This window comes from Lithobates pipiens, unplaced genomic scaffold, assembly GCF_037356315.1.
Source record: "Lithobates pipiens isolate NorthernLeopardFrog02 unplaced genomic scaffold, aLitPip1_a1.2 Scaffold_28, whole genome shotgun sequence".
Lineage (NCBI taxonomy): Eukaryota > Metazoa > Chordata > Amphibia > Anura > Ranidae > Lithobates > Lithobates pipiens.
Window position 1 is genome coordinate 156,630,933 of NW_027507789.1, and position 18,893 is coordinate 156,649,825.

The 18,893-nt window shown below is 45.2% G+C and overlaps 1 protein-coding gene across 1 annotated transcript in view; it reads right to left on the reverse strand.

The window, feature by feature from the left end:
- Positions 1-18,893, reverse strand: part of SKAP1 (src kinase associated phosphoprotein 1) — a 647,014-nt gene that overhangs the window by 85,650 nt on the left and 542,471 nt on the right. The window contains exons 10-11 of the mRNA XM_077459761.1: positions 8,259-8,291; positions 5,469-5,581 (exon numbers count right to left, since the gene is read on the reverse strand). Coding sequence (XP_077315887.1) covers positions 5,469-5,581; positions 8,259-8,291 — 146 coding nt within the window. The remainder of the gene's footprint in view (positions 1-5,468; positions 5,582-8,258; positions 8,292-18,893) is intronic.

Below are 18,893 nucleotides of genomic sequence, written 5' to 3' on the forward strand. Positions count from 1 at the left end.
CTAGGACTGACAGAACTAGGTCCTTTGGGAGAGACTCTACAATCCCCCAGAGTAGTTAGCTGGGAGTGAGCTGGCAAGTCCCCTAAACCATTGCCCTTTCGTCTATCATCTGTCATGTACCCCAATGCCCCCCAAGCGGTACTCATGACCAACCAGGAGAGGGAAGAGTTAAATCCCACAGTGCCAGACACTGTAGGCAGCTGGATCCCAGGAGATCTCCAACACAGCTGTGTTGTACTGGTGAGGTGAGAGCTGGCTAGCATGTAAGAGGAAAATGGCACACACATGCGCAGTGAGTCCAGTGAAATTGAGGCTGCACAACTGCAACGGTAGCCCCATGCTCTGGTCTGTGCTGCAAAAGGAAGTCAGAAAGGCGTCAAACTTATCCTCCTTGGTCTACGTTTTGTCTTGTTGGCTATTATTGTTTCTTGTATTGAAATTGATCATCTAGTCAGTGAGAATGGACCATCCGATAGGTATATTATAGCACAGATCCTAAGGATGCAAATGAAACTTGAAATGCATTGATCTCAAACGCCATACAGTGGACAACTATATGAATATGATATGATTTATGCTGGAACTCAGTTAAAAGTTTTTTTTTAAAAGCCAGCAGCTACAAATACTGCAGCTGCTGACTTTTAAAATAAGGACACTTACCCGCCCAGCGTGCCCGCGATGTCGGCACCCGAAGCCGATCTCTTGATCGTCTCTCGGGTGCTGCCGCCACCATCTTGGGTATGGGAATCAGGAAGTGGCACCCGAAGCCGATCTCTCGATTGTCTCTCGGGTGCTGCCGCCGCCATCTTGGGTATGGGAATCAGGAAGTGGAGCCTTTCGGCTTCATTTCCCGGTTCCCTACTGCGCATGCGCGAGTCGCGCTGCGCAATAAGGATGGACCCGCTGCCTCTGGGATCTGTGTGTTTCCCAGCAGGCAGCGGGGGACTTTCGGAAAGGGGCGTAATCTACGCCCCTTTCCGCAGAGAGCTATCCCGGAAGTGGGTGCAGATACTTGTACTGTACAGGTACCTGCACCCCCCTCCCCCCTGAAAGCTGCCAATTGTGGCGCCGGAGGGGGGGAGGATTCCAATGAACGGAAGGTCCACTTTAGGGTGGACCTCCGCTTTAACACAAAAGATACTGTAAGAGCCCAGGGCTTACTACGTATGCACCAATGGCACGTTGTCACGAGAGGAAATCTATGGCAACTGAGCATGCACCAAAGATGCCTCGCTGCACCAACCCGCATCTGTGCAGAAGACCTGATGGAAAAAGGCAGGAAAATGTCCACGAGGCGCACAGGAAATGACCTTAACCTGATGGAAAAAAGGCGGGAAAATGCCCATGAGACGCACAGGAAATTACCCCAACCTGATGGAAAAAGGTGGGAAGATGCCCAGGAGGCGCACAGGAAATTACCTCAAACATCCCTATATAAGCCCAGCCCAGACACTGCCAAATTGCTGGATTATTTTCAGTCCCCCCTTGTTCCTGTGCTAGTTTGTGATCTGTCTGAACTTCTTGTGACCTGGAAACCTATTTGACTACTCTTCTTTGCTGCTTGCCACTGACCTCGGATTTGTACCTTGACCATTCTACTTCTTTGCCCCTTTTGTACTCAGCTGCCAGATTGGAACCAACCCGGCTTGGATCTCGACCATTCTTCTTCTGATTAACCCTTTTATACTTCGTTGCCAAACTGGACTGGACCTCGGCTCGGATCTCGGACTGAGGCTTGCACGGTGCTGCTCACCCATGGCACCCATGGCACTTGGGGTCCACCAAGTCTTTGTCTCCATCTCCAGAGGCTTCAAAGACCCGAGGTGCAAGGGAGGCCTCCCCACTATTTCGGTCTCAACTCAGGTACGTGGCTCTCGTGACAGATACTTCCAAGGTCTTTTGCAAAGATAAACACACGTTTAACGCAATTGTTTTTGTTTCCAGCCATAATTCATCTTTCAATGATGGAATTTTAGTAGTACTGATTGGTTGAAAGAGGTTACAAAACAAGATGTAGCTTTGCCTTTGCGCTGCCTCAAACAGTAAGTACATAAGAGGTCTATGGGAACATTTCTAGTACCTAGCCTAGGGTTGCCACCTTTTCTTCAAGCCAAACTCGAACACTTTAGCGGTGCATGGCAAATTTTATTGTAGTGTACACTATAGGATTGTAAAGACCTGGAACACCTTTGGGTGCACTAAGGAGAGCAATAATGCGGCACGCTTTATTGGACAGTGTTACCTCCTATAACACAGGGATCATTGTCATCCCCCCATCCCATCCTCCCTCCATAATTCAGGGGTCCCCCATAGAGGACCCCCATTAGGTCCCCTCATATCAGCACCCCTCTTATAGACCCTCCATTAGATCAGGGAACCCCCCCAGCATCAGTGTCCCCTGCCCCTAAAGACCCACATTAGACTGCCTTACCAAGAGCCGTTTTCAAGTGTGGGAGCTGGAGTTTGGGGGTGGAGCGAAGCTGCTCTATTGTAGTGCTATTTTCCTTCTTTCCTTCCATTGTGTGGGGGGGGGCTTGGAGAGAAGGCAAAGTAGAAGCAGGTTCTGCATCGCTGTGTCCAGTGTGTCGGCAGGACACAGGAATCAAAACGCATCCGAACTTGTGCACTTACAGGGCCGCTGTTAGGAATCATGGGGCCCCTGTCCCCTGAGGGGGGATAAGAGGTGGGGGAGGGAGGTGAGAAAGGGTGGGAGGAGGAGGTGAGGGGGTGAGGAGGCAGAAGAGAGAGGGGGGGGGGATTGGGGGTGTTGGGGGGAGTGGGGTGAGAGAGAGAGAGGAGGGGTGGGAGAGAGAAGGGGGCTGAGAGGGAGAAGGGGTGAGAGAGAGAGAAAGGTGGTAAGAGAGGGGTGGCCTGACAGAGAGGGGAGAATAGCTGACAGATAGGGGAGAATAGCTGACAGAAAGGGGGGAGAATAGCTGACAGAGAGGGGGGAGAATAGCTGACAGAGAGGGGAGAATAGCTGACAGAGAGGGGAGAATAGCTGACAGAGAGGGGAGAATAGCTGACAGAGAGGGGGAGAATAGCTGACAGAGAGGGGGGTATAGCTGACAGAGAGGGGAGTATAGCTGACAGAGAGGGAGCGTAGCTGACAGGGGACAGGGAAGAGGAGGGGGCTGACAGAGAGGAGAGGGGGGCTGACAGAGAGGAAGGGGGGGATGACAGAGAGGAAGGGGGGGGGCTGACAGAGAGGAAGGGGGGGGGCTGACAGAGAGGAAGGGGGGGGGCTGACAGAGAGGAAGGGGGGGGCTGACAGAGAGGAAGGGGGGGCAGACAGACATGAAGGGGGGCAGACAGACAGGAAGGGGGGCAGACAGACAGGAAGGGGGGCAGACAGACAGGAAGGGGGGCAGACAGACAGGAAGGGGGGCAGAAAGATAGGAAGGGGGCAGACAGATAGGAAGGGGGGCAGACAGAGAGGAAGGGGGCTGACAGAGAGGAGGAGGGGGCTAACAGAGAGGAAGGGGTGCTGACAGAGGACTAGGGGGGCTGATAGAGAGGAGGGGGGCTGCTGCTGCAATCATGCCTTTGGGGACTGCATCCTGCTGTGCTGACAAGGTATCGGGCATCCCGGTCACCTCTTGTCTCCCATGGTCCCCAGCTGTGGTGGAGCAGGAAGAGGCCGAGGCTCCATAAGATGAAGACCGTGAGGTCGGTTGGAGCTCACGGCTGCTTGCCTCTTACAGAGACAAGCTTAGGACACCGGCGGTCTGTGATGTGGAGCAGAGAGGGGCGCACCGCACAGCCGCCCTGGCCACATAATGAATACGGAGCTATGGGCAGAGCACGGGACACAGACAGAGGTGCTGGATATTAGTTGTGCCTGGGTTTCCAGAGGAAAGAAACCTGGGCACAAGATGCCAAACCTGTACTGTCCGGGTCAATCCCGTACGGGTGGCAACCCTAACCTAGCCTGTGTACAGCAGAAATTCCACGACTGTGACTTTAAACTAGCAAAAGTAAGGCACAGCTAAATTTTAATTTAACAATACTATTATTTTTCCCTGTGCTGCTGATTTTTTTGTTACACTGGGCAAACACAAAGATTTACCAGGTGACCATATGGGTAGAGATTTGTAAAATGTTCTCAAAATCATTGCAGGATGACCCCTTGCTACTCTGTAAATTGGTGGTTTACGCCAGATTTTGGGAGAAGAAAACACACTGATGCCTCAGGTGGAACTGATCAGGAAGAAGTCAGGGTGTATGAGGGGAGCCATGGGAGATGCTGCCTTGCATCAAGGTCAGGTTGGGGCAGATGAAGGCCCAAGTCTGAGGGGCAGTCCATGTGGGATAGGAGCAGCCAGGAAGCTGTAGAGAGAGTCCAGGAGTCCAGCAGGGACAAGCGCAGCTAGCGAGCTACAAGAAACGACACAGAGCTAAAGTACAGCATCTGCACATAATTCTGGGATGTGTTTGATGGTCAGGAAGACCAAAAGGTGTTTAATGGTTAGGAAGACCCAGCAGAGGCACTTGGAGTAGCGAAGCTGCCACAAGAGAGCCAGGAGGCTAAATGTTATGTTTTTGAAGTGATGGTGAGAACCCCCTGCGTGCCAGAAGCTATCTGTATGAACTTTGACTTAAAAGTGGGCTGCCGTGCCTGAAAATACAGTTTTAGAATGGCGCAACATATTGTAAAGGCACCTACCACTTGAGTTTAATCACTCCGGTCTTACAATATACAATGGGAAATCTTCAATATCTGGATATCTAGCTCCCATGCTGAACTTTTGTGCCAAGAAAAAAAAGTTTAAACTGTGGTACAAGCATATACAGTCCTCATGCCATATTCCACTTACTCTACATTAACTTGCTAAAGCTAGTCATATGCTCTGCCATCTGACCACCTTCCAATAAATCGAAGGAGCCAGGGGGAAAATTGTCAGCTGAACTGCGCCTGCATCCAATCAGATACAGGCACTGTTCGGGTATTTTGACAGCTGGGGGCAGCGAGTTTTAGAATACAATTACTTGCAGCAAGAGAGATTTGTCCATCTTTAGTGTGGATGGGGGGAACTGTTAGATTTTTTTATTTTTATTTAAAACTGCACACTGAGTGAAAAAAAAAAAATGTGTATATAGCCAGTTTAAGTGAACTTTGGCTGGATAAGGGAGTTGGCTGCATTGTATACATGGGCTGATCACTAGCTTGTTCAGAATTAAAACAACCTGGTCTGCAAGACAACTGGCCAATGTATTGGTAGCTGTAGAAGAGTTTTACATTAATTACTTCTTTCAGCTGTCTTGCTTCTTATTTCACAGTTTTGTGAACACATGGTCTTAACATTTTTGTTATAATTCCCAATTCAGAATAGACATTATGTCTGGTGGTCAGATCTATGATATCTAAAATGTCATTAAGCATGCACAAGAAACAAATGAGAGGTCAAAGCACATCTACCATTACTCCATTCCTAAGCAATGTTTCTCTCTACTCTAGAGTATTTCACCTTGCTCAAAATACGGATGATGTCTCCACGCTGAAATGACAGCTCATCACTCTTGTCACTCGTGCAATCCCAGAGTCCCTGGTAATAATCTGCATAATTAATTATGGATCCGCCTGTTGGAAAAAAAATTAGTACAAAACACTTAATGCTGTCAAAGGCACTTGCTACAGTCATTTCCCATTTTGCTTAACAGGGGTCATTTCTAAACATGAATGAAAACAAAACGATCATTATATACAGTATATCATACATAGTACAGCAAAATGATGATATTCTTTTCATAGGCTGATAATTCAAATTAAAAACCCTAAGATACAAGTAAATCCTTAAAAGCATGCTAATGATATTCAGAAAAATGTCAAAATTCCCTCACCTTACAGGACTGTTTTATGTTATTTTGCATTTACATGTATTGTGCAGCAGAGGGCAGCCTCTTGTTCTGTGACAGCATTTCCAAAACTTTGATTTATCATGTATATCCAACAGGACAACTAGTGGTAGTTATTCACATTTAACTGCACACTTTCTGTAATGTCAAAGACATTTCACCACTTATCCAAGTAGAACTGGCAGAGAAAATCGCAGCAACATGAAGCTGTCAGCACTTATGGAGGCCATACTGAGATTGGAATGCTCCATAATGTGTATGTATGATGGGCAAAGGCTCCTGCAGCCTCCAAAGCTTAAATTCCGCTTGAGATTATAATTTGGAAGTGATTTTAGTGATTTCCGTAGGCAAAATAAAGCATTCTCTGTAGACTGGTGAAGGTTATCCTTAGTATCAGTGTAATGAAGGCCATACACAGCTGAAAGAAACGGGCATGATCCAATCCCTTTGCCTGTGGTTTGGTCCTCAGGACGTTTATGGAGAAGCAGAGAGTAGAGATGGGCTCAGGCATGTTCAGATCCTAGTTTGAACCCTAGTTTGATAGTTTCAGTTATCTCATAAAAAAATAAGATGAATGACTTACCTGTAAAAACCCTTTCTTAAAGTACAATCACAGGACACAGAATTGGTTAATTCATGGACTAATGGGTAATGCTCTACCTCAATTGGTAAATTTACCATCCTTGTGCCCTGTGATGTATGATAAAGAAATACGAGTTATTTACATACTGTAAACACTATGATAGTAGTTCTCCACTTACTCTCACCCGAATGGGCCCAGGAGGTGCATCAGATCTCTGCTGCCTCTCGCTGAGCTTCTCTAAGTTTAAATTGTGACTGGAATGTACCTTTAAAGTGACCCACAAATATGGTACTGCATATATTGCCATGTTACTTGTGGGTCTTCCTGAACAGATATTGATTAATTTGTAGAAATGGATCAGAGCAATCCCATGGATGCATGGCAAGAAGGGCTACAGAATTCAGAGGGGGCTTCAGCTTCAGTGCCTCCTCTATCCTCCTCTTGTCAGGGCTGGGCTTCTGCTATAATTCTCTTCTCAGTGCCCAAGGCTGTTCACCTGGCAGTTAATTGCTAAACACTCATTGTTTGCACAGTGGATCACCTGGTTACCATTACCTGTCTCATTAGTCCAGCCCCTTTCTGCTATTTAAACTGCCTTGCTTATTCCCTCCGTGCCTTTCAGTCAACATCTGCAGTGTGTCTCTGTTGTGTGCCTGTGTATGACTTTGCCTTGCGGACCTCTTTGATGATTTCTGATCCTGATTTTTGGCTTCTGACGATGCTGACTTCTGGCTTCCTGATTCTGGCTAGACTAAATACTTCCAAACCCTGGCTTCGGTTTTTGACTACGCTCCTGATCTGTCATTTTTGCTATTACATTAAGCCTGGTTCACACTGATGTGATGCGGGAACCAGTACGATTACAGTGCTAGTTCCCGCATTGCATCTCTCCTACAGGCAGCTCACACTGCCTTCTGCGAACCACTGTGGGTGTCATTACATTGTTTTAATGACACCCCCAGATAGGTTCACAGATCACAGTGTGAACTGTGAACTCGCACAGGAATCAGATCGCATAGGTGAGAACACCCATGCAATTTGATTCTAGTGCGGGGAAAAACAAGTCCCTGCACTTTTTTTTCTGTGCTAATCTGATGCGAATTCAGCCATACAATTGTATGGCTGTAAAAGTCCAGAGAATCACAAGAGAGATATACACCACCACTCAAAGGCAGGTCCTGGGAACTCAGAGATAGTTGCTCCAGGTGAAGGGATCCGGGTGCAAGCTACAGCATGCAGATAATGTGGATGATGACAGAACCCTGGACGGCCGCACTCCAATGCTAAAACGATGCTTTATTCAACTGCTGATGCGTTTCGCACTAAGGCTAGTGCTTACTCACCAGCTATGAGTAAGCACTAGCCTTAGTGCGAAATGTGTCGGCTGTTAGCATCTTTCGCTGTGATGTCATTTGCTGTGTCCTAAATATTATTTGAATAAAGCATCGTTTTAGCATTGGAGTCCAGAGTTCTGTCATTATCCACATTAACTGTATGGCTGTACTCATATCTCACAGACATTGCATGTGATCGGCACCGCATGTGCAGGTGTGGATCACATGTGATGTCTGTGATTGCACTAGTGTGAACCTAGGCTAAAGATGTAAATTTTAACTGCATTTTCTGTCTCTGCCTAGTTTATGGTTTCTGACACCACTATAGGAATGCCCATAATTTTGGCCTCTGCCTGGGGTGGAGCTACAGTCTTCCCTAATAAAAATGTAATTTGATTTTCAAACCACAGCACCAATTTTAATGGGGACAAGTGCTGACTTACAATGTAATGCACGTGTATTTATTTTTCACAAACTTTCCATACCTTCTAGATTTAAATCATAATCTTCTTCATCACCTGTGAAAAAAAATGTTTACAGATTAAGTCATAGCATGCATCATTCCATTACCTGACTAACCATTCCCCCACAATATTACACAGATTTCTATATCATACAACATTTAACCCATATTATAATAATAATTATTATTTTTATAATTATTCTTCAGGATTTAGACAGAGCCAACAGTTTGTTCAGCACTTTACAAAGTAAATATACAGTACAGTTATGGACAAGAGAACAAGAGGGTCCAACTTAATTTTGGACAAAATTTGCTACTTAGGTGGCCTTGTATACCCTCCCCTATCAAACATTCTTCAATTAAAAAAAAGTTTTGGCTGAACAGTGGCTGCATCTGATCATGTAACTTCAAATGCAGCAGCAGCTGCCAGATTGCAAAAGGCACAAAAAGAGAAATTCATCCACCCGCACTGTATAGCGAGAATAGAGAAATATTTCTTGCAGCCCACAAGCATATGGACAGCTTTACAATCTAAAATGGAGGGGTAATGAGCTGATGGAGAAGTACAGTTTTTAGTTGAAGGCAGGATAGGGAGATTGGATATGCAGGCCCAAGCAAGCAGCCTTTGGATATCTGTGCTGACAGTGCTCTTTAAACTTGAATGCTGGTTCAGGTAAAAAAAATTTTTAACCTTATCGAAAAGGAGCGGGGAGCACAAACAGACACCTCTTGGCACCAAATGAAATTATCCGCGCAGGACTAAGAAACCTTGTGCTGCAAGGGTCTCTATCCACAAATTCCAGATCTTATGAAATGTATTAGGCCAGGCTCTGCCAGTGTAAATTTGGAGAGATCTGCATTGATCAGGTGATATACTTTTGCTAGTGTTGGAGGTTTAGGACTCTTCTAGTTTAGAAATATAGTATTCCTTGCTTGGAAACATAATTGCTTTGATAGTCAGGAGTACAAAATGACTGAGATTATCTAAGAGACAGACTTTGGAGGTTCAAGGGCTAGTGAACCTGAGGTGAATTTCCATCATGGAGAGTAGTGCATCTCAATAGCCCATCCCAAAAGCTGGTTAAGTCCAGAATAAATGATATATAGTAGGAGAGTCACCACATCTATAACACTGAGTGTTGAGCATACAGTACAACCCATATGGTGCAGCTTATCTGTGTTATAATGCAGATGATATATACATTTCAATTGCATATAATGAAATAGTTAAAAACAAATTGGGAGAAGCTAGGTCGCCATCAACTATCATCGTTTTTTATTGGGGTATTTCCATACATAGGAGTGGGGCAAGATACTCATATGGTATAGCCAGGGAGACTGCATAGAATCATGGGTTGGAAATAGGGTGCAGCAACAAGGGGCAAGTCCAGGGAGTAACAGTACAGGGCAGAATGAGACAAACAGCAGGATCACAAGGCCGCAATGTGGCATTGCAAGGGAGGGGTCCAGAGTTCCAGTACAGCGATCCGGGCACATTAAGGGGCAAGGTAGCAAGATCACAGGGCAGCAATACAGATCATCAAAAGGATTCAAAGACTCTTGCTGTAGGTTCGTTGGCTTAGCACAAGGATCCTGCAAGCTGATTAGCAGAGTGAGGGACCAGCAATATCTTCCAGATAGGGAGCGATATATCCTGAAAGGAGTCGGGGGGGGGGGGGGGATTGTGTCCTGACCACAATTTTAGATCTCCCTGCGCAGTTTGTGGTGGAGAGGAACTGGAACACATGTCAGGTTTTTTTTTGCTGTCTGTTGCCCTGTTGGGAAGATTCGCCCTCTCTATTTGTCTATGTAGACACTTGTTCTGGTGACACCCCCAGGATTCACTCACTTCCCCACCTCTTCCCCTGACTTCTCTGTCAAGAGCAATGGCACAACCATCCACCCATCCCTGCATGCCAGGATGCTAGGTGTTATCCTGGACTCTGAACTCTTTCCCCACATCCAATCACATTCCAAAGCTTGCTGCCTCAACCTCTGCAACATCTCCAAAATACATCCCTTCCTAACCCATGAAACCACAAAGCTCCTTAGGGACTCCCTGGTTATCTCTCGCCTCGACTACTGCAACTCCCTCCTCATTGGCTTACCTTTAAATAGGTTATCTCCCTTCAGTCCATAATGAATGCTGCTACCAGATGAATCCACCTTACACACCGCTCAGCCTCTGATACTCCTCTCTGCCAATCCCTCCATTGGCTGCAACTCACCCAACAAATTAAATTCAAAATACTAATAATAACTTACAAAGCCATCCACAACTAGCCCCAGTTACATCACTAACCTAATCCCAAAATACCAACCAAATTGTCCTCTTTGTTCTACCCAAGATCTCCTGCTCTCTAGTTCCCTAGTCACCTTCTCCCATACTCGTCTCTAGGACTTCTCCCGAGCCTATTCCATCCTATGGAACTCCCTACCCCAATCTGTCCGACTATCTCCAACTCTATTCACTTTTAAGCGATCCCTGAAAACGTTTCTTTTTAGAGAGGCCTATCCTGCCTCCACTTAACAACTAAACTTTAATTTTCTTCATCAGCTCATCCCCCAGGTATTACCTTTTGTATCACTTTTATACTGGAAGGATTATTCCTCTAGTGGGACTTTAAAATTCACAGGGTAGTGGCTCCCAATAAAAATCTCATAATAAACGCATTAACAAACCAACAATACCACCCACATCACATATTGACAGTGACAGGTTGTCAGAGAATCTTTCCACCACTGCTACTGCCCCTCCCCCTCTCATGTTTCAATCTGATTCTAACACCTTACTTCACAGAATTTTACCATCAGGTACCAAGGCATTACCACTAAATGTCTCTCTGGATGATCGCACCACCAGACCGACCATGAATATTGAACATGAAATACGGATCAGGTAAGCCCCAAACATTTTTTGCTTACCAATCCACCTACTCAGAACCTAAATGTGGTTAATTTATCCTCATATAATTTGTCAAACTTGGAAACACTGGTTCTGGCTCGAGGGTTGAGCTTCTGCCCCAACCAGGACATTGACAAATTTGAGGTCATTAAAGATTTACAACTTTTTGCCAGAAAACACATTTTGAAACAAAGAAATACCCACAAAACCTGATTTTGAATCGTATGAACTTATGGCATTGGATACCTTAATTGAACTCCTAGAGGAAAACGATACACCGGACCTGATTGACCATATAGACCTTGAGCATCTGCTCGGTCGATTTGACCAATCAGAACTTTCTACTCCCCTCTCATCCACCTTGAAAAAGAAATCAGACAAAATTCCAACCCTTGTGACCAATCCGAATGTCTTGGCATTCATAAAGCTAGTAACCCATGAGATCTGCAAGATCAAGTCACCTGAATCAAAACATGACAATCTATCCAAAGCTGAACGTGTTGCCCTTACATCACTCAAAGACCACCCAATGATAACCATCAAACCCTCTAATAAGGGGGGCAACATCGCTGTGATGGATAACGAGAGGTACAACCAAGAATGGTATGGAAAAATCCCGGCCACTAGAATTGAGAGATTCCAAAAGGAGTTTTTCAACCTTGTTGACCGTGCCTACACTGAAAACATTCTCAGCAAAGCAGAGCGGGACTTTGTACTCACACAACTTCCACGTACCCCAACATTCTACGCTCTGCCCAAACCCCACAAAAGTATGACACATCCATCTGGGAGACCCATTATATCAGAAAAATGTCTCTCGAACAGAGAAACAAAGTAAGTTCCTAGATGGATATTTACATCCCTATGTTCTCAACCTCCCGAGTTACATTCGGGATACTATGCACCTGTTACAAAACATCGAAGGGATGTGAATCCCCTCCACATCTATGCTTGTTGCAATAGATGTGGAGGCTTTATACAGCTCATTCCCACACGACAAAGGCATCGCATGCATTCAACATATCATTGCTTAAAACAGCAGATATAAAAAGAAGACCAATGATTTCCTCGTTGGTGCCTTGAAGTTCATCCTCTCCCACAATTACTTCAGCTTCAATTGTTCCCACTACCTCCAGGCGCAGAGTGTCATGATGGGGACCTTGTGTTGCCCATCTTACGCCAACCTGTACCTGGGGGAGTGGGAACGTATGATCAACCAATCCGAATCCCTTGCCCCCTGCATGGAGAACATTCTTTTTTGGTACCGATACATTGACGACGTCCTCCTTGTGTGGAATGGACCCACGGACCAGTTGCCAGCCTTTCTTGAAGAACTCAATTCAAATAATTTTAACCTGTCATTCACCATGACATGGGACTGCAAATCTATCACATTTCCTGATGTCACAATGGATGCCTAACCACCAGCCTATATAGGAAACCTTCGGCGGGCAACTCAATCTTGCATACCTGCAGTTTCCATCCTCAACCCTTGATTTCCTCAATCACGTAATGTCAATACCTATGGAAAAGAAGGAACTGCACAGACAATGAGGTTTTCAAAAAAGACCAATATACTCAGAACACGATCACAGGCATGGGGGTATTCCAATAAATGTCTCAAAAAAGCGTTCCAATGGGCTTGTACCAGAACCTGTGATGACCTTCTTTACAACCCATCATCCAAAAAGAAGAAGCAGAACCCCATTTCCATTATAACCAGATTTTCTAAACCAACACCAAACCATCAGATGGGTGGTCCAAAAGTACTGGCACGTCCTAACCATTGACCCCTTAATCGGTCCATTTGTACCAGATACTCCAGCATCTACTTTCAAAGGGCTGGCTCCCTAAGAGACCAACTGGTGAGTTCAGAGGAGATGGCAAACGGGACCCCTGTAAAAACAAACGAACCTCTCCGTGTGGTGGCTGCAAATATTGCCAGTTTATGAACATCTCCAAAAGCATCACATTACCCAATGGCAAGATGTTCAAACCCAGACATGGGAAAAACCACCCAGGAATTCTGGCGTAGAGCATATAGACATATCACATCTATAAGAACATGCAATCCTAACTTTCCACTTGGCAGACATGTGATTTCGGTACATGAGAGCATTTGCCCTAAATTCTCCTTCCTCATCCTGGATCACGTTCATCTGGGAATACGTGGGGGAGATTGCAATAAAACCCTTCTACAATTTGAACAGAAATTGATTTTTTGTCTAAAAGCCACTCAACCACCTGAAGCTCTATGTGCTTCAGAACCTTCCTTGAAGGTTTTACTTCAGGGGGGTCAGAATGGGAGCCCAATGAACCACCTTAATATACATACTCAGACTTCCCACTCACTCTTCCCTTTCCCTGCATACCTTGTAGTTTCCCCCCCTCTCTTTTTTTTTTCTCTCCTCCTCTCCCTCCCTCCCATACATTTCCCCCCTTCTCCCCCACATCCCCCTTCTTTTCCTCTTTCCCCCTATCCCTCTCTCTTTCCCCCCCCCTTCCTTTGCAAATACGCATAAAACATAATGCATAATGCATGTCAATACTATGAGATGAATCCTGTTCATTTTTGGGATCTGTATAGACCACTATCTACTTGCCTTTCTCTATGTATATATGTTTTATTGATGCTCATGAATTCTCATGTTATTTCCTTAATTGTAGATACATTGAATTTACTGTTGTCTGTTTGATCTGTTCTCTACACCATCTTGTCTCATCATGCACAATAACCTGCAGTTCCCACTATTTCCAGCAGGGTCCTTCTGATGTGGACCCTTGGATTTTATCTACTCGACGCAGGGAGGCCATTTTGTGCCTTCTGACACAGGCGGCAACCACTACTGGTAGGCACATGTGCAGGTCACACTGTCTGACTGCTCCTCCAACCCCAACTGCATCGTGGGCCACCGACGCGGGCCTCGGTCACTGCCACGTCACGTCCGGCGCTGGATGTCTGACGTCTCATCGCCGGTCGTTTCCATCACCCACATGCATGGAGGGAGGCGGCTGTGCGCACCGACGGCTCGGGGGGCGGCTAAACACCCCTCAGACATACAGGGATTGCCCGTTTGCCACACCCCTTATCATATATAAACCCAGCTTCCATCTGATGCCGCTATGCCTGACATCCACAGGAGCTACTACCACCCCTCTGCTGGACATTGCTCAATCCCAGGTTAAAAAGTATGTTGTTTTCTACTCATGTCAGGGGCTGATGTTTATGCAGCCCAAATACATCCCCACTCTTCAATGCTGTGCAAGGAAGGCACCCTCGTATGACTGCTGACACTCTCTTTTTCCCTCTCATACAGGGTATCACAAAAGCCTGCACAACATTGACTGCACACATTTGCAGACCTCTCCATCCCATTACTTGCCTCCAATCTTATACCCCTGAAGAAGAGTAATATCAATCCTAAACTCGAAACGTTGGGTTTCTCCCTTGTTTGTATAACCACATACAACGGAGCCTAGATTGTACCTTTATGTATTGCATATTTATTCCTTGATCAGATTTTGTGCATTCTGTATACCCACTTGTCTATTTTTTGTATTTTCACTTGTTTACATGTAGATTGTGTCCATCTAGCACCTTTAAATAAACATCTTATACTCATACCCTACGCCTTTACTTACTAGAGTAGTTTGCCTTTTAAAGTCCCTCTAGAGGAATAATCCTTCCAGTATACACATTTATTTGGGATGTGGGTAAACTTGACTCTGTGTGACCAAACCAGCACCATCCCCCAATATTTTGTATCACTTGACCCTCCCTCTTCAATTGTAAGCTCTAACGAGCAGGACCCTCTGATTCTTCCTGTATTGAATTGTATTGTAACTGTACAATAAAAAATAATAAAAAATAGCTGGTAGGGAAGATTCAGCAATCCTAGGTTGTGATTTTCCCCAAATAAAGGAGGACATGGCAGAGTCTATGGGTTAAATAATCCTATGTGTAAGAAATATGGGTGCTGCTTCTATAAAAATGACGTTTAGGAAGGATCATCATTTTGGAGTAATGTGACCTATAAAGTTCCAGGAAATAGAACTCCACACTTGTAATTTAGATTTCGTATGGGTAAGAACGTGGGTTTGAATTAGAGGTACGAATAGTAAATAGTCATAGGAACTAATAGGGTATGTGTATTATTTTCCCAGCTCACTTTTAGCCCTGATAGGTCCCCAACAACTCACAACAAAGCTTGAAAGAAGACCTGAGAGCCATCAGTATATACCAACGCATCGTCAGCATCAAATTTAATTTTCTTCCCCAGGGAGCAACAGCAAGTTCTGCCAGTCAACAGATATTGCCTTACAGAAGAAGCCAGGGGTTCCATGGCAAAAGATTTGTGGCCGCGGCAAAAATGATAACCCCGTCCTGTTTAGCAAGCAGTACCATCACCAAATGTGACCCATTCAAGTGAAGCAAAGCTAGGCTCACGGTTGTGGCATGGTATTCCCATTAAAAAACCCTGTTAAGCTGTCTACACCCTCCCCCCAAAAAAACAGGCATTCAAGAGACAGCAGTATAGCCTTTTGAATGCCTGCCAGCCACTCCTGTACCTCTGCTTCAAAAGTGATCCACGGTGAACCGCTTTTCAGAGACTGCTAAAAGTGTAGAAGAGCCTTTAGGAAATTTTCCTTCACTTATTGCCCTGGTGAAAACAGTTCCACTAAACAGAAGCTGAGAGAAAATCTGAAACATGAGTATAGACAGCAATAAAACCCTGACGGAAGTTTTAGCCATCCCATACTCAAAAACAAAAACGAAAAAATAAACAAACATTCTGGTTGGACATGTGTTTGCAATTAACTAACGAAATAAGATTTTCTGCTGATTTTTGTCTTCAGATTTACCAAAAGCATGTAGTGCAAGGGCCTCCCTGGTTGCATACAAATTGAAACTCGTAAGGTTTGACCTCATATTATATGATTTTGGTAAATCTGAAGATAAAAATTTGCAGAAAATCTGATAGTGTGTATGGGGCTTACCGATTCCTTTCAGAAAGCTGGACAGCCTCCAATCACACATCACAGACTTTGTTTGGCATAAAGAGGTCACACTTGGCAAGGTCTAAACCCAGGAAGAATCCAGCTTTTCTTATTTCAAAGATATTAACAGGCAGCCAGACTCGCTCAATTAATTCAATAGAATGCTCGTTCTACTTTGGCAAGACTGACAGAATTAGAAGTGAACCTGGTTCACCCCATGCCACTTCGCTATTTATGATCCGTTCACAACAGCAAGTTGCAATGATTGCACGGTTGCTGGTGTGTGCTGTGAAGCGCAGTGAAGCCATTACTCATACTTTCAGATTTAGAATTCAGAATGTTTTATTTTCAATACTGTTTGCTTACATGTGTCTTACTTTATGATTTCTGTTTTTGCAAATGTTCTATGCATTGCCCACCTAAGAATATTTAATGTATAATTATTAAATGGGTTTTTGGTTGCGCTAAAGAATGCACAGATCTGAGGAGACCATGAGTGGGTGTTTGCACTCTATAACTGATATTACCTTATTTAGCTAACCTGTAAATGCTAGTGTGTGGTGTGTGAAAGCCTGTGTGTCAGCTTGACACCATGTTACACTTTAAATATGAATGTCACATGCTGTAAAAGTTGGGAGTTATGCCGCGTACACACGATCAGACTATCCGGCGGACTTAGTCTGGCGGACAAACCGCCGTAAAGTCCGCCGGACTGTCCGAACGAGTGGACCTGCCCACACACGTGACTTTTCCGGCGGACTAGGTCCGCCGTACTTTTGAAATGAATGGACTTGCCCACACACACGGAGGAAAGTCCATTCATTTTGAGCACAGCTCCAGGTAGCCGGGACTAGCGAAGGAAACGTCGCTGGCCCCGTCACCTGGTATGGAGTTAAAGGGGAAGCCCTACACCAAAAAAACGGCGTGGGGGTCCCTCCCTGGGTCCATATCAGACCCTTATCCAAGCACGCAACCCGGTCGGTCAGGAAAGGGGATGGGAACGAGCGAGCACCCCCCCTCCTGAGCCGTACCAGGCCGCGTGCCCTCAACATAGGGGGTGCTTTGGGGAAGGGGGGGTGCGGCCCCCCACCCCAAAGCACCTTGCCCCCATGTTGATGAGGACAAGGGCCTCTTTCCGACAACCCTGGCCGTTGGTTGTCGGGGTCTGCGGGTGGGGGGCTTATCGGAATCCGTGAGCCCCCTTTAATAAGGGGGCCCCCGGATTCCGGCCCCCCACCCTATGTGAATGAGTATGGGGTACAATGTACCCCTACCCATTCACCTATGAAAATTTTTTAAAAAGAACACAACACACAAGGGTTAAAATAGTTTATTGCACAGCTCCGGGGGTCTTCTTCCGTCTTCGGGGGTCTTCTCGCCGGACTCCGGAGGAGGTGCGAGACTGCAGCCCATTGCCTATAGAGTGTGATTCAGTCCCTTGGGACCTGGTATAGAGGTGAGAGGCTGGGGGAAACAAGGGGTGCACTCTGAGCACTGAAGGGTGCATCATCCGTGGATTTTCACTTTTTGTTCACATTGCATGGTCATCATTTGAACTTTGGAAGTTATTTGCACTGTATGAAGATTGGATTCATTCATTTATATTTTTTGCACTTTGCACTGGTGAACTTTGGAACTAATTTGCACTTTATCAAGATTTGATTGGATTTATTCATATATTTAATTTTTTGCACTTTGATTGGATCAACATATCATAAGATATTTGAAGGTTTTTATATATTTATTTACGGAATTTATCCTACTTTTGTGCATGTTGTTTGCACCACCATATATTTGCACATTTTTGGGAACGCTACTGCATTGTATGCATATATTTATATTTATTTATGTAATTGTTTATTTAATAGGTTTATTCACTATACTTTATTATTTATTTTACCCTTATACTTTGAGATATTAATTGATTTGAGATCAATAAGAATTATATGATTCACTTATATTTAGGTAGCGCCACATAACCCCCCTCTTTTTTCAAATGTCTAAAGATGATGGCAGAGCAAATGACAAATCTGCTTGAACCCTTCCAATATGTAGTTTTGTGGCCACTGGATGAAGTAGATTCATTGAATGATCTAATGTCTGATCCAGATCCATCATAAAGGTTGTGTGTTAGCCCTCATCTATCTGCAAGGGGACAGACTGAAAAATACTTGGTGCTGGAATCCAATTGGGGAACCTTTACACCCCAGAGAACCCCAATTTTTGGTTTACACTGATGATGCAGGGAATAATTTTCCACCCCTAAATACAAGGAGTCATGACTATTCTTTATTGAACCTTGATGTTCTTTGTGTCTTTCTTCCAGATCTGTGCAGTAATCCAGCATGAAACCTTGCCTCTGTGTAGTAGCATCCTGTAATAAAGACTGGACACTGGTGATATCTCTCTTTGTACAAGATGACTGGTCCTACATCTGCCCCCTCCTGTAGTTTTCTGCAGGCAGCCTGTAGTGAGTGAGGCCGCGTACACACGCGGGGACTGTTCGCCCAACTTTGTCCGTCAAACAGTTTCGGCAAACAGTCCGCTCAAAATTAGCATGGACGGACATGCCCACACACGACGAACGAACAGTTTGCTGAAACCGTGCACGATGACGTGAACGGCACGTACGACGGGACGAAAAATACGACGTCCTATACACTGCATTATAACTTTCGGCGTGTAAATCCTTTCTGAGCATGCGCGGAACTTAGTTTGACGAACAAGCCTACACACGGGCGGACTGTTCGCTCA